Below are 22034 nucleotides of genomic sequence, written 5' to 3'. Positions count from 1 at the left end.
CTAGGCAAAATCATCCGTTTCTACAGTGTGTTATTAAAGGATCATTTCAGACATTTTGTTTCTTGTATTTATTTCTAGTTGCTCGTGGAGGAGTCCTTAAAGGCTCTCTTAAGTGGGAAGTGCTGGAAGCAGGCACTGGAGGAGGGCAGGAGGCAGAGGAGAGGTTCCCAGCAGGGCTTTCGCAGCCGGTGCAGGGCTGCACGTGAAACAGAATTACCAATGAAGGAGGCAGGTGTGAAGGGAAAACCGGGGCAAAAACTCATTCATAAATCCTTTGGAAAAGGGTTCTTTGGGCGCTGGTGTGAAGAAGAGTCGTTGCAGCAGACGGATTGCAGAATGGTCAAAATCCCCGTTGTGGTACCACAAAACATTGCACCGACGGCTTGAGGAGGCAGACACAGCACCTGGAGTTCTAACTTCTTATTTATCAAATATAGCATAAGCATAAAGCATGGAGATGAGAGGGTATAGGCATAGCTAAGTGTCTTTTTACTTTTAAAGGGGTGTTATTTGTGATTAATCAGTGTTTTCTGCCTTATAGGCCTGCCTCGTCCCCTCAGCTTTCACATGATGATACTCATTCACGCATTGAACATTATGCTAGCAGGTATGAGACCAGCTGGACATTAGGCAGATCTTTCTCTAAACAATCATTTAAAAAAAAAAAATCCCAAAGGCTAGCTGCTACCTGAGCACTTCTTAGAGAAACATAGGGTTTGGGGTTTTGCTTTCCAGGCTCTGGGATGCAGAGCATTGCCTGTGGTTGCTGCTAACCAGCCTGCCAACTAACTTGCACGCCAGAGCACCTATGCGGTCAGAAGGGGCCTTTAGGTCCTGTGGGGTCTTCCTTAAGCTGTGCACTCAGGTTACCGACTTCTTAACAGAGCCTGTAGTGATAGGACATGGGGTAATGGTTTTAAACAAAAAGAGGGTAGATTCAGACTAGATATAAGGAAGAAATTTTTTACAGTGAGGGTGGTGAAACGCTGGCACAGGTTGCCCAGAGAGGCAGTAGATGCTCCATCCCTGGAAACATTCAAGGTCAGGCTCGACGGGGCTCTGAGCAACCTGATCTAGTTGAAGATGTCCCTGCTCACTGCAGGGGGGTTGGATGAGATGTCCTCTAAAGGTCCCTTCCCACCTAAACCATTCTGTGATTCTATGATTCTACACAGGGCTTTGTTTTTAATGTGGACCCTGGTGTAATCATAAAAATCAGAAGAGCAGAAAGCTCCAAACTCTATGTGAATCTCAAGTGCAGTTTTAATGTTAAGTAATTCAGCTCGTGGAATACCACAAATGGGATTTTTCCTTGATTTGGAGGATTAAAATAATGGTATATCGCTGCTTTAGTTCACTTGTCTGCTTTCATACTGCTCTTAAGAATCAAAAAGTAGGTGAATTGCACAAATACCAAAATTATTTTCTACCAGGCAAGCAAATTTGCAAGGGTTGAGGTAATGAAAAAATAGTTATTCCAACCTACTCTTTCTCTCCCCCAAAATCACTTGATCAGGAGAGGTATTTCTGAATTATGCAGGATGTTTAGGAGGGGTGGAGTTTTGAAAACCAATGTGAAATGACTGATCATTACAGTTCTGATGATGGCATTGCCAGGTGCAAAGCAATTTGTGTAATCCCCTGGCATCTTAAGGCCGTTCTTTGATTGTGGAGTTAATTAATCATGAGGAGTGAAATATAACGTCAGAGAAAGGGTTGAATACTTAGAAGTGAGTTTAGCCAGGTCATTGTAACGAATAAATAACCCTTTGTGATAGCTTATTGCAAAACTTTTTTGGTAATCAACAGTGAGTGTAAATTAATTTTAATTTCAAATTCATCAAAGACATCATGCTCTTTAATGCTTTCAGGAATATTAGAGCAAATAAAGTTTCTGGAAAACAGAACTGATTTTAATGAGTCTTGTTTATTTTTCTGTAGGCTAGCAGAAATGGAGAACACCAATGGTTCTTATCTGAATGACAGTATTTCACCTAATGAGAGCATGTAAGTAGGCTGTTTTAATATGTTCGGCATGTGTTTTGTAATGAAATTCTGTAGTGCTGAATGTGTACGGCTGTGTACCACATCTGGTTCAATTTAATGATAAACTCATGTTCTTTCAATTTGTATTGTAGTGTCTAGTTTTATGGCTTATAGCTTAATACCAAATTTATGCAACAGATGATTGATACCTTCAAAATTAAAATTAGTAATTTCTTCCAAAAAATTAGTTATTTATTCAGCAAATAGCTCCCATATAACTTGGAAAAAATGCTCGTCATCTGATGTGTTTTAAGAACTAAGATAAAAAGATAACCCTTCTCTGAACTGCCTGCTTAATCATGGTTAAATTGCTGTAAGCTAGAAAATGTTGTGGGCAGTGTTATTCAAAAGGTTAGTGGGGCTAGACAGAAATCTTTGGTCTACAAATACCTGAAACACATTGCAAGTGGAAGCCAGGAGGGACTCATCCTCACCGTGAAGCGCTAGAAGTAGGGAAGTTTAAGTTGGACAGATCGCTGACAATCATTCGTTGTACTACTTTAAATGTAGAGTCGTACATAAAAGGTTTAATTTTTAAAAGGCAACTCAATCTAATGTCACACCGAGGCCTTTCTGTGGTTTTCTGACACGATAAGGTATTTTTCCTCTCGCATGATTTTCTTGGTCTTGCGTATTCGCTGAGTGAAAGGACACAGAACTAGAAAACTAACCGTGAGCAGTGTTTCTGAAAACAGGATAGAAGCACGTAAGTCATTGTCGTGCTTGAAAATTCGGTCTTAGTTAATTGACTCTGTAGGAGAAGCCATAGCACAGATTATAAATCAATCAAATATGAAAGAGCTCAAATCCCAACTTTTCTAAAAGTATCTTTTTTTCTGTTCTACATAATCTCATCCTTACCATAGTTTAAGGGATGGATTTTTTTGAAAATTCAGGCAGCATCTTATTATTAAACTTGTAGCGTTCCACTGAAGCACAGTACTCTGGCCAGTTTTCATTCACTTAAGTTGAGATTCCGAATCATTAGTATGTTATAAGGTTGGTTGTGAGCCTGTGAGATGTTCTTGGATAGCAATAAAGCTGTTTCTTTGTTTCAAAATAGTTTCTCTTTTGACTGGGTAGGATTGTTACCTACCAACTTTGAAAGAAAATCCCCTGTACATCGGCTTAATATATTGGTTCAAAAAGGAAACAGTTAAAATGACATCTCAAAACTAATACATACACCAAGTCGGTATAGTTTTGTGCAGGTAATGAAAACTTTGTTTCTAAGTTGTATGTCAATTTTGAACTGTTATTCATATCAGTAATGCTATTATATACGGAATTTCCCGTTGTCCCCACTGTAATGTTTCACTCTCCTTAGTCACAAAATCATGCATAAGCAGTATCTTTTGGTATTACACTTTGGTCTTACTGTTCAATTCGTTCTTCGGTTAATTAAAAGTTGTATTAATATGATTCAGTTAATAAGCTAACCACTGGCTATCCAGCTTGTTACTCAGTTTGTGCTATTAAAATGAGAATAAATCTGTACATTCCAAATTTTGGAAGAAATATGATCCAGATACAAATTGCAGCAAAATCAGAGCTCACTATGAATTCGCATCTGTCATTCTTTCAGTTTTGTTTGTCAGGTTATGTGTGCTTAAGTATTATTTGTAGACATCCTTAACAGTTTTGGATTATCGGGCTTATAACTGTCATTAGAGTGATAGATGGAGACAGGGAAGGAGGACAGTAAAGAAATAACATGTATATATACCGCAAAACATTTAGATATGTAGTGTCATTGCAATTACTTTTTCAAAATACACGCAGGCTGAAAATCGCACAAAAAAAGTATGTCTTGCAAAGCGACATTGTACTGCAATAGTTATGCCACTTTTTCACTGATAATTCAGTTCAGATGTGTAAGGCTATTTATAAATGCAAAGCAGTTGTTTGAAGGAAATCACAGTTGAAGGGTTTCTTGAAAAGTATGAATTTAGGAACTGGCAAGCCTTTAAGATTTTGTTTAGAAAAAGGAAAGGATGCCTGTTGTGAAAAATTAATATTTCCCTTTTATGATCTAATGTCAATGTGCTCTGCATTGCTTTAGCACTCCTGCAGTCTATAAAATGGCATCATTAACATTTTCAGGAACAAAATGGAAACCAGGAAAATTCTAATTTTTGAACAATAACAGCTATTCAAAATGCCTGTTAAATTCTGGATTACAAATGTAACAGAAAAAACCTAGACTGAATTATTTGGTAATAAGTACTACTGGAAAAACAAGATTCCCAACAGCAGTGTCATTTTTTTTTTCTTTCCTTGACTTATGGTGTCAAGAGAAACCTTCCATGGTTTCTCACAGTCAAGTCTAGCGTTACCTGCACAAGCTTGGGGCCTGGATGTATCTCCTTTGCGCCTAAAAGACCCATATAATTCTGGGAGGTGACCAAGGTCTTCAGAATTGTATTTACTTTTCTCTTCCAGAGATGTTTCTGTTTCAAGTGCTGGACAGCTTTGGGGGTAATAGAAATAAAGAGATCATATGTATTAAATACAATATATTTGTATTATGACAGTGTACATCATTTGTAATTTTAAAAAACCGCACGCAGTGAAAAATAGCATAATTTAATTATTAAGTCAATATTTCCAATTAAGTCAATATTTTTTTATTTCACCTCATTTACAATTTTTTAGAGAAATGTAGACATCTTTATTACATAAGGAGAGTTTGTAGGTGTGAAAATAAATGCCTTGCCTTTTCTTGAATGAGCCTTCCACAACACAGGTCAAGTGGCGGAAGATGGCCTTTTTTCTCAAGCAAATTCCTAACCGAAGTTAGGCGAAAGAGGAAAGCTGAGGTTGTCAGCTGTGGCAAAATTTGGCTTTAAGTATCTGAGAAGCAGAGGGGAAGAGAGGTGTACGCTGCAGAGAAGGAAAATTATCAGACTAAGTGAAACAGTTTAGCAGATTTTACTTCAAGGTGCATTGCTTTGCTCTTTGTTAAAAAGAGTTCAGCAAATCTCTTTGTAAGAAATGGGAGACTGGGCTTGAATCATCTCCTCATATTCACCACGAAGTTTAAAATGAGGAACTGAACAGCCTGTTTTATCCTCCTCTGTTTTCCAGTGACGATGAACACTTGTTAATCCAGCACTACTGCCAAAGTCTGAACCAGGAGTCCCCACTGAGCCAGCCCCGAAGCCCTGCCCAGATCCTGATTTCCCTGGAGAGTGAGGAAAGAGGGGAACTGGAGAGAATCCTCACGGACCTGGAGGAGGAAAACAGGTGGGTTACGCCTCCAGCTGCCTCAGCCCTCAGGCCCGCACTAGAGGGGCAACCGAAATCTTTCTCTCTCTAAGTGGTGAGGCTGATGTCATATCGTTGCTAACTTGTTCCCACTTCCAGTGCAGTGATGATTCAGCACTGTTTCTTTCACAAAACCTCCAAAATGACAGGCTTCAGAGACATAGACAGGTCACGTAATACTTACAGTGCTGCCTGCGACAAGCTCTGCTGGCTGTGTTTCATATTTCTTTCTGTTCTACCATCTCCTTTATTTCCATGACAGTGATGAGCTTTGTGCCAGTGTTATTTTATTTAGTTGTTACAAGATTTTTGCACCCCTGTCTGGAAAAGACAGGCAGAGGTTCTTGGAAAGACAGGCTTTTCTCAAGAAGTTGGCCACTGGGATACATGAGGTTTTGAAATTACCTTAATTAACTTGAAGTAAAGCATCTGTGAAATAATTGTGCTGTACAGTTAGATGGAATTCACTTCGATAACGTTTTTAGGATAAAATAAGTTATAAAGCTGCGTTTTCTTCAGGCAAATGAGTTCTTTCATGGTGGTTAAAACGTAAGTCCTCTTTTCTTTCTGTTTCTTTTTTTAACCACTTTTAATTTCACAAAAAAAAAAACCCACAAACCTGACTGGATTCTTGCAGCATCACAACACTGCAGTCCTTTTTCTATGCTGTTCCGAAGTCGTGGGCCATCAGCATAAAAGCTGGTAGATCTTAACCCTTGCAGATTCATATTTGCAACTATAAACTACCAAAATCAGACTGTAAGATAGAAATCATTTAGATCTACAAAAAAAACCGGTTTTAGTTGCCTTCTGCTATCTTCAGCTTTTATGGCAAAGTCTGTTGGCACTTCCATGCTCTTTTTTCCTGCTTATTTAAGAACTAGGTACTTCAGTTTACACTGAGGGTTTAATGCAGTAATCATTTACCTTAGGCATGTCAAAAAATAACGCAAGCGTTGGCAGTGTCATAGATCTTCTCTCCATGCATAAGTCTTCTTTGGATGTTACTAATCAATTATAGCGGTTCCATCACCCCACAATCTCATGGAGCTTGTGGTCGGGACATCTTTAAAAAGAGCAGAGCCTGGACTTGAAGAACATCTGGAGTTGGTTTTGGCATGGAGGAGCCTGAAATAAGCTATTCTGTCACCTGGAACAGGAGGAAGATTTAGATCTGCCTTGTGCTTCCTTCTGGACATGCATCAGCTAATCTCTGCAGATTAAGTCCATTTTTCTGTATAAGTAATATGCTTCAACCAGGAAGAGGGAAGAGCCTGTCCTCCATATATACCAGGTTTTACTTTCCCGTAGGCTTATCTCTATACACCTCCAGGGGCAGGGGCAACTAATTTAAATAACAGTTTGCTTCACACGTGTGTTTTTCATTAGAGGTGTAATTTGCTCTAAGAGTTACTTTTTTAATTGGCCATTATTTTCTCATGCCCTTGTGTTCCCAGTTGCGTTGCACCCTCTCTGCATTCAGACCACACAATGTTCAGGCCAAGTTAAGCTGAAAATCGAACTGCTAAAATCTTACTGCTTTCTGTGAGGAATTAGTAGCAAAGAAAACACCTGGAGATTATGTTTCTGCCTGCATGAAAAATGCTGGCACAATGTCTGTCAGACATATAAATAATAATAAAATGGAGAGTGAGAAATAAAGAGGAAGGGTCAAGAGCACACTTTTTTTTCAGGAGGATTTGGGAGGATGTAGAGGATCAGTAGGCGTAAAGGATGAGGAAGGTGCTTCAGACAGAAAGCTGTAGTAAACAAAGCCCTTGCCGTCTGAACAGCAGTGAGATTTGGTTTGAAACAAACCCCAGACTTCCCACTACATGGTACATAAAGCCCAAGTATTTTCCAAAGTGGAGGAGGATCAGTATTTTGAAATAAACCATCATATTTTGCTTACAGGACTTCTGTAGTTAGGAAATATTGTGTAACTAGTACTGTACAGGTAGTGAAATAGCTGAGTTTTCAGGGGAGGGGTATTAATTTTTTTAACAGCACTTGGAAGGAGAAGAAAAAAATCATAATGCTTTTCTGTCTGTATACAAAATAAGCTGCCCACCAGAAGGGAGGATGCCTTTAAAGCAGCTTCATTTTAGATTAGAAATGTGGTATATGAACATTAGTATAGCCTGGAGTTAGAGAGCTAAATAGGCTAAAAAATTCTTTTTTGGGGTTTATACATTAAATTTCAGTATGAGCTTTATTTAATATAACAGCTACTAATGAGGAATAGCACATTAAGAGATCTCTGACAGGAATTATACCTTAAAAATACCTGTTTTGAAGTTTGCCAATCCTGGATTAAACATGAGCTGTAGGCTAAGCTTGGTTATAGACTGTTGTTTTCTCATTTGTACTACTGGAGGCACAGTTATGGATGGGGTGCCACCACAAGCAACCTTGCCTTTTGTGGATGCTTCAGGTCTCAGTGCAGCAGGGATGGAGAGGTCTATTTCTATAGGACAGCTCGGAGGTCACACTGCTGTGATTTTCACTGATTATGACAAAATCATGACTTTTGTCTCTGCACACCGCTATAAATAACTTGTACTTAAAATGTGAGGCGGATGCTGAAAAGCGAACAAGTTCTCCTTGTCCTGATAGCTTGTCACAGCCAGATAACTATGATTTTGTGGAGAAAACACTGATTCCTGTTTAGAAAAATAAGCTGTTCAGACAGGGTCAGTCAGGAGCCACTCATATAACTTATCTACCTTTAAAAAACAGTCTTACCCCTTTCAATTTCTATTTTCTAGTCTTTCTCCTCCTTTGAGTTCGTGCAAACCTTTTTTGGCTGTTGCCAAAGGTAATCAACAACCTGGGACCTAATTCCTTGTGTGAGCCCGGTTCCAGCGGGTGAACACATTCCTTCCCACAGTGATCCTAAAAATGCCCTTTGAGCAAATGTCGTTTGTTGCTGCAGCACAAAGACTCCGTGAATCTGTTTGCTTGGAAATGAGCTGAACATGATACAAATCATGTTGTGACCTCCTGGTCCTCAGCCCAACCTTAAAGCACCTGGATTGTTTCATTTCCATTGTAAATACCTCAGGCCTTGTGGCCAGAGCATGTCTCCTTGCAGGCGCTGAGCTGGATGTGATGCTTATGCCTGGGAAGGCAAGGCAAGTGGCTGGGCAGCATCATCAGTGTTAGATGAACAGTCATCTTTTCCTGCCCATGGTGACAAACTTTTGGTGCATGCACTTCTGATGATTTTTGACAATGAAGATTTGGCTCTCTCTGCTGTATCTCGTATTGTACAATTAGAGTCAGCACATGCAGTCACTTCTCAGCAGCTCTTGGGAAAGCTGCATCAAGTACCAACAAGAAGCAATTCTACGATATTCAAAACACTTCATTGTCATTTCTCTTTTTCCTCCGCTTTTCACAGTCTCTGGCTTTTAAAAAAAAAAAGCCCTTCCCTTTTTTTTGCTTCATGTTTTGACTTTTCTGCATCTCTTTTCAGCTGTTTATTGAATTCTGACTTCCATTTGGTTTTCAGCTGCAGTTTCTGGTCTCCAAATATTTCCATCCTGACTTGTTACTTAAATGAAAAAAGACTCTTTGAAATTGTAATTCTGAGGGTTTGCTTGTGGACAGTTTAAAAAGATCTGTTGCCTATTTTGAATTCTTCTGAAAGGTATTATCTGACTTATAAACTAACCTAGCTGTGACACAGTTCTGACTGGGTTTTTTTTTCAGTTCCAAGGACCTCTTGTTAGATATTCATTATTTATCTGCTAGCATTTTGAGACGTTGGTGCTTTTGTGGCTTGCAGATATGACTTCCTTAAATAATTTATGGCTAAAATTTGACAGTTAAATTATTTATATTTGCTAAAATGTGAGCATTTTAGAGAATTTTTTCAGTTGGTAATAATGTTTCTTTTTTGAATATTAGGCCTTCATACTCATGCTCAGTTTTACCTCACATGGAATATTGTGATAAGACCATTTCTTATGTATTCAGTTGACACAAAGTAATCTTGCTGTGGAAGGCACTATTGCTATATTGCAATATAAGAGAAAAACACAATTATAAAACTGTCCCAAAAACATTTTGAAATTTCCTTAAGAGTGAATATATTTCAAAAACAGAGAAGACCGATTTTTGTGTCCCTCTGAACATTATGTATTATTGAACATCATGTACATTATGTAGGTTATACTGTAGGATAGGTTATACTGTCTAGGATGCAGAAAGCATGTGATTTTGCAGTGTCAGACACTCAGAACTTTTTGCAGAGAATTTAAATACTTTCCTGCTATTTTAATGAATAAAGGAAGTGAACATTTCCTAATATTTGAGGTCAATCGAGATCACTAACATAGATGCTTCCATAAAAGGGAGACTTCTCTCACGTTCTCGTTTTCCTCCCAGCTCCTAGCTGTACTATATCAAGAGCTCAGTAAATGAGATTTGCAGCCAGAGCTATTTGCCTTTCCTTTGCTTTTCTGACTTGCACTGGGAGCACAGTGGGCTGTGTGCCACTGGAGAAGAACTAATACCCTGAATCTCAAAGCTGCCCTGTTTCCATGCAGCTACAGTGTTCCTTCAAATCTGAAGACTGATAAATGGCCTCCTCAAAGAAGTTCCTCTGTGTAGTTGCCAACAGCGAGAAAGTGATGCATTTCTAAACATGCCATGACTCCTTTTGGTATTTATTTTGGCATTGAAGAAGTGAAACTAGATCTTCTGAGTGTGAAGTATTGTAAGTAAACACTGGCACTCTAGTGAGGGACAGGGGTAGGTGGTTCAGTTACCGCTTTGACTGTTTCTTCAAACCACTGATTTTCTTCAGGGAGTTAAAAAATAACATGAAGTCACAAATTCTCAATTGCCTCTTAGAGGACTACTCAGCAAATGGGGTCCACTAGGGTATCTGTCACCAGGCAATTAATGCTGCCAGGGATAGATGTGATTAATAACTCATGAGCTCTTTACTATCCAGCTCTTTACAGTTGCATAAATCAAGGTTACGTTGCATGCTTCCTCTGTTATTTTCCTTCATAAATGCTTCTAAGAGGAGCAAGCTAGTGAATGGAATATATGGGGTTTTCTTTGAATATTTCTCTTTCTGAAGTAGAGTATGTTTTCCCAGTGATCAGAAGATGCAGCAGCTCTTTTTTTGTGACAGACAGATGTAAAAATCACCCAGCCTGAGCTATGGTGGAAGGAAACTGGGTTTCCCAGTACTGTCCATGCTTGCTCAGTAACGTTCATGCAGAGAGGGTTATGCTTTTATTCCCTTTCTCTTACTTCCCATTTTATGCTGAAAGTGTCAGAGAGCACCTTTGCTTGGGACAGAGAGGCTTTACTCTGAGCGCTGTGGGCAGTGCCTTGGACACCTGGCATCCAGCAGCAGTCATTTTTCACTGCACAGCTTAAAACTGTTCCAGAGGTAAGAATAAGAGCAGATTGTTCTCTCCTTTAGGATATTCTTACAGTAGCTTTTGAAAAAATTTTCGGCTTTTCCCCCCTATGTTAATACAAATCTTTATTCCTGATGTTAGATCCCTATTATTATGATATTGTTGATAATCTGAACTCTGCATCACTCACGGCTCTGAAAGAGGTTACTACGATGAGTCTTAATTCTCTGGACTGTGGACTCTCTAGCTGGACTGAAAAGGTGCAGCTGGAAAACTCAGTGACACAGGGGCTCTGGGCAAACTCACATGCGTCCTTCAACATGACAGTCCTTTGTTCCAACAATATTACTGTATTTAATTGCAGAACTCACTCATTCCGACAATCTCTGCTTGAATAATATGCAGTATCCTTTACAATTTTTTTTCTTCTATAGGCTTTCAGAAAGAGGTTTTAAAAATGCCTTCGTGTCTGATACAGTATAGTTATCTGAATTACTCCCTGGTCCTCACTTGTTTTTCAGTACCATAGTTAACTGGAAAGACTCTCTGTATTGATAGTTGAGGCGATAATTGTAGATTTCTTTGCAGCAAGGTACCTGACTATGTTGTAAGTATGATCAAGTGCATTTATTTATTCTCCCTTAGGGTGGTATTTTATCCTTTGCTTTATGGCACTTCAAACTTTTGAGTCTGCTGTTTGTAGAGTATTGCCTATATCATACACTTGGGAAATTCCTCACAGGGTAGCGATAGCCGCTATTTACAGACTTTGTGAAAAACAAGCTTAAAGATCAGTCCTGTGAGTCTGCAATAAGACTGTGTGTGCTACTGTTGTCATGCTCATTCCTATTCCCTTTTGTATTTTTATTAATCATTCACCCATTCATTCAGCTAGAAGTATTAGAAGACATTAAGTCATGTGGAAGGCAACACCCAATATAGCCATTCTTTCTTTTTTCAAGATAATTTTCATGGAGTTGAAACTCTGTATTTCATTAAAACAAAAACTTTCTTTGAAAAAAAACCTCTCCATAGTCTCTTCTCTTTGTGTGGGTTTTAGAGAAAGAAATCTGAATTTTGGGACAACCTGAAGTTAAGAATGGTCAACCGCTTATTTTAACCTTTTAAAACTTCTGCAGAGGAGGGGTCATGTAGGTCAGACATTCCTTATGGATCGTGTTCTGAGGGAGGGTGCCACAGTCCCAGGTTAGGACATGTCTATCATGCAGCTGCTGAGAGGCACAAGTATGTCTGAAGAACAGTCAGTGGTCTGTCTTTGTCCTTGGCATTGCTTTCTCATCCATGTGAAATGATGCATACTGTTTTAGTTCTTGTTCTGGTCGCAATAACGTACTTTTAGAAGTGTTTCAGAGCTTAGTAACGTTTCTTGGGAGTGCTATTAAGCCTCCAGAGCAAACTGTCCATGTGTATTGTGGTTTGCTGGCAGAACCAGCAAGAAGTGCCTGTTCTCACAATCTCAAATAAGAGCAAGTTGGAAAAAATAAGATCTGGGTCACTGCTTGTGATGAGTAAGCAGTTACCAGAGCGTCGAGCCATTTTCCCCCCCTCTGAGAAGCTGTAAAGGAACATCATAGCAACCAAATCCCAGTGCAGTTTATTAGGCCTCCCTTGCCTACAAAGCTTCTGTTACAAATTACTATTTTTGCATTTTTGGACTGTGTTATCACTATCAAGGTTTCAGTTTCTTACCTTCTGTGCTCTTCCTGCTTGGTAGATATTTTTTTTTTTTCTTCATGTGGACCGCTATAGATCATATTAATCTATGGAGTGTTTTACTGGAGTAAAACTGGAGTTTTACAGAATAAAAGAACAAGCTTAGCAGAGTCATAAAGTTACAGTAGACTGCTGCACTCTAGGCAGGGCAGTCCAAATGAAGATGGAAATCATATCCCGAAAAGTTAGTGCAGTGTAGTTTAACAGATTAACTCACTAATTTGTCTTTCCTCATTTTAGGTTAGTAATTTTAAAGAAAGGCTGGAAATGCAATTGCGGATATGAAAATGAGAATATGAGAATGATGTGACCTGACTGACGACAGCAGAGTTGCAAATGAGCTCTTGAATTCTGTGTTTTGCTCTGACTTTTTGGGCGGCCTTTCTGTCTTAGCTTTCTCATCTATAAAACAGATAGGCCGGCCAGGTGGCGTCCGCTTTGATTAGCATTTGTAAAGTGCTTTGATCACTCAAAGTCCTCTTTTAGCACTAATTACTCCTCGAGTGTATTCATGCGTGGAAGCGAACAGGCAGTCCGACTTCTGCTAGGAAGGATAAAGTGCAGGAAGCCGAGGGAGGGCTGAGCCCAGGACAGACCGTACCCGGGCTTCGGGAGGGTGTCTGGAGCCCAGCCAGCCTTCTGCATCCTGTGCCCTGGAAGGGAATCGATTGTGAATTCTGGTGATGCAGAGAGCCTTTAGGCAGTGCTTGTGTCACAGGTGCCTATAATATCAGCTCCCTGCAAGTCTGTGAGGTGTACGCCTATACGCACGTGCCTTCAGCAGAATGAAAGGCAGGTGGTGCAGGCGAGCCTCTGCCCCTGCCCTGGTAGTTAGACACATCCCACCACACGGGAAGGCCTTTGCACTGCCCTGCACAGGGGGTAACCTGCACTGCATATTCAGCTTTGTAAAGCTTTACCTCCTTGTTACTTCTCAACAGAAACTTGCAGGCAGAGTACGACCGTTTGAAGCAACAGCATGACCACAAAGGACTGTCTCCACTGCCGTCCCCACCGGAGATGATGCCGGTTTCTCCGCAAAGCCCACGGGACGCTGAGCTCATTGCAGAAGCCAAGCTGCTTCGCCAGCACAAGGGCCGCCTGGAAGCCAGGATGCAGATACTGGAGGATCACAACAAACAGCTGGAGTCGCAGCTGCACAGGCTGAGGCAGCTGCTGGAGCAGGTGAGGCCTCAGGCCTTTATTCTAGAACTCTCTAGAGTCCTCTTCCAAACCGGGTGTGAAGCTTTATCAATAACGACAACAGACCAAGAAATCATATCCGTGGAGGCTAGCGAGAGAAAAACATTAAGTTGTTATAAAGGCTGCAAGTGAGAAGGTGAAAATATGTTTCAGGGTTCTTATTTAGTCTTCTTCCTTGTTTTATTCGGAATTCAAATCCATTGTTTGCACAGATATATTTATTTTAAAACAGATAAAATTGCGTGTATTCATGGAATAAATGAACACAGAGATATGAAGGTAACTGTACCGAGCTGTTAATAACAACCTCTTTTTTTTTTTCTTCAATTTTCAGCCGCAGGCAGATGCCAAGGTGAATGGTACAACACTATCATCTCCTTCTACCTCTTTGCAGAGGTCAGACAGCAGCCAGCCCATGCTTCTTCGTGTAGTTGGCAGCCAGACTTCAGAAACCATGGGTAAGATAACAAAGTTCAGATTGTCGTAAAAAATAGTTATAGTCCATTTTCCAGCAAAAAAAAAATATTCTTGAAGGCAGAAGTTCAAATGAGAACAAAGTAGACATTTGCAGTGGTCCTCGATGTCATCAGACTATTTACATCTTCATTATGGTTCAGGCTATTGCTATTGATCACGGTGCACACAGTAGGATGGATATTTTGACATTAAACACAAAGCTCAGCCAGGGCTTGACTTCTGAAAACAAATATCACTAAAAAGCTACCTGTTTTATTCAAACTAAGTTTAATTTTGAAAGCATGACATGGCTGATTTAAATGTGCGTAGTATTAATTATGGCTAAGAGATTAAATCTATGATTAATCATCCCTATGTTAACTGATGTGATCATATTTTTAATATGTCATGTCTCAATCAGTGGGATTGAGCTTTCACTCGTAAGCAGTGCTCATCTAGTGTCTTTCCTAAATACCACATCAGATGTGATAATGAACATCATGTGAGTTGTGGCGTAAGGTTAAGCAATAGTATTCTGTAGCTAGAGGCTGGAATTGTTATTTTGGTGCTTTTAGTAACTGCTGTGCAGCATTTTCCTAATTTCCTATCTGTTACATAATTAATAACTATTTATTACCAAGTAGTAAGGATTTTCTGCTAGTAGAAAAGCAATTAACCATTGCAGCGTCTTTAAGCAAATGTACTTAAATTACGTCAACAAGATAATATTTGAAATCTGGTGATAATCAGCTTCATACACAAAAATGTATTTAGTGTATATCAGAGAGAGGTTTTGGGGGACAGTGAGAGGCTTAAGTGAGAGCTTTTCACTGCAGTTAGTGAAAAAGTCAATGACAGTGAGAAATAGTATGGGAGGGGACGTTCTGCTGTGTCTGAAGTGTCATCATGATGGGAGAGACAGCTTGTTCAGGGGATTTTTCTTCTATCCTGAGCGTAGGCAATAACATCAGCCTGTGCCGTTATCAAACAAGATGGGTCTATGTGCCCTACAACAAAAAATGTGAAATAAATTGTACCTTTACAGATGCTTAAGTTAAACCCTGGGGGTGAGAGTACAGTCACAGGTAACAGCAATTTCATTTGGATCTTTCTTCAATCGTTTTCCTAGTGAGTAAATATTTTGCAACAGATGAGACAAAATGTATCAGTGGAGTAATTTGTACGGCTTTCTGAAGAAGTGTCATGAAATTCGTCACATAAAATATGTTAATTAAATTACACAATAAAAGATAGGAAGTCAGTGGTTCCCTGCCATTATATTAAGTCTTGTGGATTCATACCTTATCGTTTAGCAGGACAAAATACAATAATGTACTTCTTTTCATTTGACTTAATATGAAATTATTCCCATTTAACTTGTGAGACTGAAATTAACACACATACAATCATATAAACTGCAAAAACTCATTTAAAGCAAGTATTTAGACATGAATTGGGGTTTTTATTTTTTAATTTAGCCAATATGTGGAAGGACAGTGAGGTGTTGAATCATTATTAGTATGATCATGTTGAAACTCAGCAAAGCAACACTGTTGGCAGCATGGAGCAGAGCTTATAAAAAGAATTACTAACAGAGCTAACAAACCACAACTAATTCAGTTTGTCGAGTCTCCTTTCACACCCGAAAGCTTTGCTTGCTAGTCTGAGAGTTTTCTAAAGCACAGTTTAAAATACTCTTGAATCATGAAGGGAACCAGAGGGGTGTTGTAAATAATGCTTCCATGCAGCAGGCAGGCACCCAGTAATGAGGGAGTCGTCATTTCTGAGAAAATACCGAGGATGCCTAGGTCTTTCAGGCAATGAGGTAATGTAGCGGTAGCTTTTATATATTTTCCTTTTGAAAGGAGACCTTAGATTTTTTAATTTGAATGTAGACCCATGGCACTTCTCTGTCTCTCTGCTTTCACCAGGAGAGACTACTGTAAATGGTTTTCCACCAGCAGCGTTGCCCAGCCATTTGGTAAAAGCAAATCTGATCTAGTCTGATCCTAATTTACAAATAGAAGAGCTTATCCCTCGATGACCTGAAATACACCTGGGCAAGTGGAAAGGTTCTGCCTTCCTTCTCATAGACTCCTAATGGGAAAGTCCTGATCTTTGGCCTTTCTCCCACAGTAAGGTAGCAGCAGAAGAGGTTCTCTGAGGCCTGTGAGCCAAGAGGTTGTTGATGAACTTTAATTCATTCAGGTACTACCAGAATATTTGAGACCTACCCAGCTCTCCAAGCCTTTCATAGAAACACAAATGGAGAAGACTGTTTTGGGTAAAGAGAGGTAACTGAGGTCTGAAGGTGTCTTTACTTTCATCAGGTTGCTTGGCAGATGTCTTATTTTGTCACTTACAAGGAAATTCTCAGAAAAATCATCCAAATGAGAAAAAATAAAAATAATGCATTTTAAATAAAAGATACAGTGGTTCTTGAGGGTCAGCACAGTTCAGTTTGTATAACCACTTACCAGGACATTTGGAAATCAGTACCTGTCCTCAGTTCTTCTTGGCCAGGACAGCAGAACCACTGCCCTCTTCTTTTGATCTTTAGGGCCAGGTGGTTTTCTGCAGGCATGTTGATAAGGTCCTTGGCCTAAGTAGAAGCAGCAAGATCTTGCTCTGAGTTTTCACCTTGACATCCAGCAGCGGCTGGAAAGACATTACTTCTGCTAAGGCAACTCCATCGGTACAACACTTGATGCAGAAGTTTCTCATGGTGTGAGATGATTTGTGCAAATCCAGCACCAGTCAAAAGCTGAACAAGCTGCAAGCAGTCTCAGCAGCTATTTTTAGACCCTTAATGGAGGAAAAGAAGGTGATACAAAGACCATTACTTATATTAATTAAGTGCTTCTTGCAGACAGTTTACCCTGCTTCTTGTAGTGGAGTGGGAAGAATTACTCTTGCTCAGTAATAACTCTTGTGAAACTCCTAGTCCTAAGGTGAGGCCAACGCTAAGTCTAATAATAGGAAGTATGTAAAGTCCTGAAGCGTTCCTTTAGCACCTCCTGTAGTAGGCTTTTCACTAGCATGGAGCACCTCAGTGTTTAAAGAATGTAAATGCTAACACAAAATCAGGCAGTTTATTGCTCAGGTTGAGAAGGGCAAGATGTATTAGAATAAGGGGTCATTAAGTCATTTTCAAAATAAGGATGTACCTCTTATCATTACTACAGCAGGCAAAATTGCTTTCGTGTTTTAATAGGGATAAAAGAAATCTAGTAAAAAAGGAGAATCTCACTCAAATGGTATCCTTTAAGTGTACTCTTTTTTCAGATGCTTTGTTTGTATTGGAGGCTAGGGTCTACAGTAAAATCAACATATGGATTTTAGTTATGTGAAACCATGGCCAAAAAAATCCCAGTAAAAATATAATGTATTGAATTTCCCATTAAGCCGCTGCTCTATAATCAGGTTATAGAAATTATTCAGTGGAAGAAATGTATTTCGCTTTATTAAACTGCTGCTAAAACCTTTTACGGTACAATTGAATGTTCTTGGAGTGCCAATCTGATGCAATTAAACTGTCAGAAATATTAATACTGATGCAGATGAGAATCTGGGTTTCTACTGATTTACGCAGCTAGGCAAAGCAGTGCTAACGTGAATCCAGCACTATTAGAAAGCTCAACAGCAGCACTCACAACAGCAATTTCTTTTTCCATTAGTAGAATAAGAGAAGCTGAAACAACAAGTGTCATTTATTGGAACTAAATGTGCCTAGCAAACATTTTACTCCACTTCTTTTACCAGAGTAGATTATTTCTTAAATCCCATTTTAAAAATTAAAGTCAGTGTTAATTGTTTAAAATTCATTGTTTAATTTCACTTAGATCCTTAAAAAAAAGAGAGAAACATAATAGTCAACAAGATTTGCCTTTAAAATTTTGAGTGTACTAAGCAGAAAATGTGTTTAAGTGAACAGCCTAAGCTTCATGAAGGACATACGCAATAGCAAGCTGTTAGCAAATGAATTTACAGTGGTTCTCATGTGGTGGTGTGGATTTGCTTTCCAGGCGAGGATGAGCTGCTCAGCCCTCCCCAGGACACAAGCACAGGTTTGGAGGAAGTGATGGAGCAGCTGAACAACTCCTTCCCCAGCTCCAGAGGTGAGCACTGCTGCCTGCGGCAGATGAGAGGGAGGAAGATGAAAGTGCTTTCTGCTCCTTGATGTTTTCAGGGGGCTGTGTTTTGGTTTCAAGTTTTTTGCTGCTCTTTGTTTTCATTTTAACAATAGCTGTACAGAAACCTGTCTTATTTAGAGTGGAGAAGCAGCCTGCTCCTCCTTTACCTTAAGCTACCTCCACAGGTAGCCCTTGCTAGATACGTGGATGCAACAGTGTGTGTCTGAGACCCTTTTTTCCTGAGCATTTTTTCCTCTTCCCTTTTCCTTTTGTCACAGCTTCACTCCTTTTCAGTCCCCTTGCCAATTTGTTTTTAATACATGTCTCGGCACATTTTTCTTCTGTCCTTACCTTTCTCCAAGAAGAATTTGGTTAAAAATAATATTAAAATTCTGAGTCAAAGTTGTCGACCTTGTAGCACTTGGGTCCAGAGTGATGGAGGAAAAACAAGTGGGCTGCTTGTTTGTGCAGCGTAGGCTGCGCTTGTGCATACAGCCACAGCATTTCTTTCATTGTTTCTGTTTTGCTCATTCCTGTTGTTTGCTCAAGATAAGCATTTGTATTACTGGGATTTATTTGTTCAACCTTTTTTCATTTGAGAAGGTCTTTTCTGAGCCCAGAGAAAATATTCTGCTGCCAAATAAAAATGGCTTCGATTCCTAGCAGGAATTGGGAAGTTTGGAATATTACCTGTTGCTGTGAAAGAAGGCTCAGACATATAAACCTCTTGGCAAAAGCAAGTCCCGGTGTCTGTTGACAGCCTGTTAAGTAGATTTCAGTAGGGACATAGACTTACTGCAGGGCCCCTTGCACAGGTTTCACACATCCTATGGAGGTAGAGGTTCTTCTTTAGTAGATAAATGCGTTAACCGTCATGCTCGACTGTCAATGAAATCAAGTTTTCTCCATCCTTTGATTTCAGAGCAAGCTCAGCTCTCACCAGGCATCACCTGTGAGCTGTGGAAAAGGAGAAGGCAGTATAAACTGCATAAGATCTCATGCTATAGATCAAAACATGGGATCACTTCAAAAGATATTATTGAAGAAAATGTAATACAATACATTGTTAGCTACATTCATCTCCTCCTCAACGTCGTATAAAAAAGTCACATGTCCAGCCCTCATTTTGCCTAGATATCAATTATCAGAGACAGCAGATGAAAAATCTCTCAAATATCGGTTTGTAGATAAAAACGGACTTATTTTTCAAGTTGCTGTGTACAGAAGGTTGCAACAGGCAGTGCTTTCTTATCAGTGACCATCATTTGTGTAAATATGTTGTATTTAGGAGATCTTGCATAATCGTATGTGTCTAGATGTAGATACCCTATTCACCAAATGTGGTATCTAATTTGTAATCGTAGCTGATGACACTGACAGTGTTTCTTTTTAAAAACAAGCTTAGTTTTAAGTAAATTGGAGCAATTTATAAAACAGCAGTTAATGAGATAACTGAAATACAGTGGTTCATTTCCTGTGTATAAATAGAGATCAGTCTGTTAGATATCACTCCCTACTGACTGAGAATAGGAAAGGTTTTGAATTTTATTAGTGAAAAATACAAAACTTCATGAATCAAAGTGATAAAGTTTAGTGGGGAAAAAAAAAGAGATTTGAAACTGGTAACATCAGTTAATATTTTAATTCTGTAAATTAAGCTATAACTTCATATTTTCATTCTGGTGATGCAAAATGTGATCATTTAAATACAGAGAAAGAATGTATGACCTTATTTTGTTTCTCTGTTCAGTAACTATGTTAGAAGTGTAGTATGTGATCACAAGCATCACTAAAAGAGATTGCAGTTCATATACTTTACTGCCTGACTAGCAGCCGTAAAGGGCAAAACCCCTCTCTAGCTGTGTGGAGGGCTGCGAGCAAGGAGGAGGCACAGTCTTTGTTTGACATGTGTCATCTTCTGTCTTCCTCAGCCAAGCCGTGAGAGGAGCTTCTGACGCAGCAGCCAGGTGCAGGCACAGGCTGTCAGGCAGAGTCAAGCTTCCCACAGGACTGTTTTTCTGGGCCTGACCAAAGCACTGTCGGGCTGAGCAGGAATCTGCCTCTTCCTCTCCCTTTGGCTACGCAAAAAGATTAGTCCAGCTGGAAGAAAAAGTCATTTGCTTTTTGGAGAGTTGTACCAGGTTTTGGCTAAAGAGATTAGGACCTCAATTATGTTTCTCTGTTCTTCTTGTATCTTTTGATGCATTTGCACAAATGCCAGGTTTGTACGATTGTTTTTGGTTGAGGAGTAGGAATGGTCAGGCCCTCTGTGAGAAATAGTTTGTCCTACAACCAGTGCAAATGGATTTCTATTCACTGGTTGATAGAGAAGGCTACTGACATCATCAGTTTTAATGAGATCTCATGCAAACTTCAGGTATTGACATTTTCTTCTACTCCCATTTTAACTATTAAATGATATTCAATTGATACCCGCATAAACAAAACTTCCATCCACAGCTAATTTGCCAGAGCCTCATGTAGGCCTTTGTTGTGCAGCGAAGGATGCTGTGGGCAGTCAGATTGCATGGGCGTCAAGGATGTGACTTATGATTTGCAGTACTGCAGGAAGGAGAAGAGGAAGCAGGGTTGACGGGTTTCAACAAACCACTGAATCAGGGGCCTTTTTGCTGTTGAGAAGTGCAAATCTGTATCTCAGGTTTCCAATCTGTAATAAAAGATCAAAGAGCAATTGCAAAAGAGTGAAAGCAGTTTGGCAAAGCAGTCTGAGAAGAGGGCGTAGTGTAAGGATTCAGATGTGATGCAAGTAGTGTTTTATTTCTTTGCATTAGAGGTTGCATTCAATCTCAAGCTATTTGTAGGTATTCAGGAAACAGAACAATAAGCCCAAACAAGTGATGAGCACAGATCTATAACGAATACATTTTCTTATATCAGTTCTTGTTAAGCAGAATTAAAAAATTATCAGATGTAAGAAACTCAGTCATCCCAGTCTGGCATTCAGAAGTGTGATGTGATTCAGGAGCTTATGGAATAGTATTTGAAAGGTGAATTCAAACTACTTGGGTAACACGTCATGCATACACATGTGATGCACACACATGTGATGCACACTATCTTTAGGGATTAAAACTAGAAGGAAGATGGATTAAACGCCCAAGATTGACTAGCACTAGAAGTAACTCTGTTTATTTCTATACTAATGCTGTAGAAGGAGAAGTCTGCTGTGATATTCGCAGACCATGCAATTCCAGGAGAGCTGCAGAGGACACAGGGCCCTCATCAAAACCTGCGTAGATTGAAAGTGAGAATAACAAATCCAGGAAGGGAAAAACATCCATACAAATAACCTGAAATTTATACTTGGAATCAATTGAGGAAATCCAGGGATGTTACTGGCAGGACCTTATATGTGGGTTTCCTTTATAGCCTGTAAAAATAAGCATGTTAAATTTCAAGCTAAATGTCCAGCTCCAGCATGTCACAGCATAGGCAATGATAACACCTTTTGAATCAGGGATGTAATTCTGGGTGTCCTGTTGCCGTTAGGATAACGACAACTTGGGGGAGTGCAGAGCAATATGACAAGAGCAAACTGGACCCTGAAGGCTTTGGTTCATGAGAGAAGTTCAGAGCTGAATAAGCAGTGAAGAGAGGAAAGGACTGAGTTTCTGCGCTTGATTTCACAGATGTATAGCTGAACATCACAGGATACAAATTAAAACTGAAATATTTAGTCTAAATATCATCGAAAGCATCTGAAGAGTAAGATTTGCTCAAGCTGGGAAATAGTTTTCTAAAGCAAGTAGTAGCTCTTATTCTGGACTTCCAAAACAAAGCAGTAAAATGT

The 22034-nt window shown here is 39.5% G+C and overlaps 1 protein-coding gene across 15 annotated transcripts in view; it reads left to right on the top strand.

The window, feature by feature from the left end:
• DMD (dystrophin) overlaps nucleotides 1-22034 on the top strand; it is a 1138094-nt gene that overhangs the window by 1104417 nt on the left and 11643 nt on the right. For 13 of the 15 annotated variants that reach the window (XM_075097793.1, XM_075097785.1, XM_075097739.1 and 10 more), the window contains 6 exons: nucleotides 542-607; nucleotides 1942-2007; nucleotides 5134-5292; nucleotides 13373-13616; nucleotides 13969-14092; nucleotides 18116-18208. In XM_075097793.1, coding sequence (XP_074953894.1) covers nucleotides 542-607; nucleotides 1942-2007; nucleotides 5134-5292; nucleotides 13373-13616; nucleotides 13969-14092; nucleotides 18116-18208 — 752 coding nt within the window. The remainder of the gene's footprint in view (nucleotides 1-541; nucleotides 608-1941; nucleotides 2008-5133; nucleotides 5293-13372; nucleotides 13617-13968; nucleotides 14093-18115; nucleotides 18209-22034) is intronic. The other 2 variants (XM_075097765.1, XM_075097775.1) reach the window with 1 other exon arrangement.

This window comes from Phalacrocorax aristotelis, chromosome 1 (genome assembly GCF_949628215.1).
Source record: "Phalacrocorax aristotelis chromosome 1, bGulAri2.1, whole genome shotgun sequence".
NCBI classification, from domain to species: domain Eukaryota; kingdom Metazoa; phylum Chordata; class Aves; order Suliformes; family Phalacrocoracidae; genus Phalacrocorax; species Phalacrocorax aristotelis.
The sequence above is the reverse complement of the archived record's forward strand: the minus strand, read 5'-3'. Positions and strand labels throughout refer to the sequence as shown.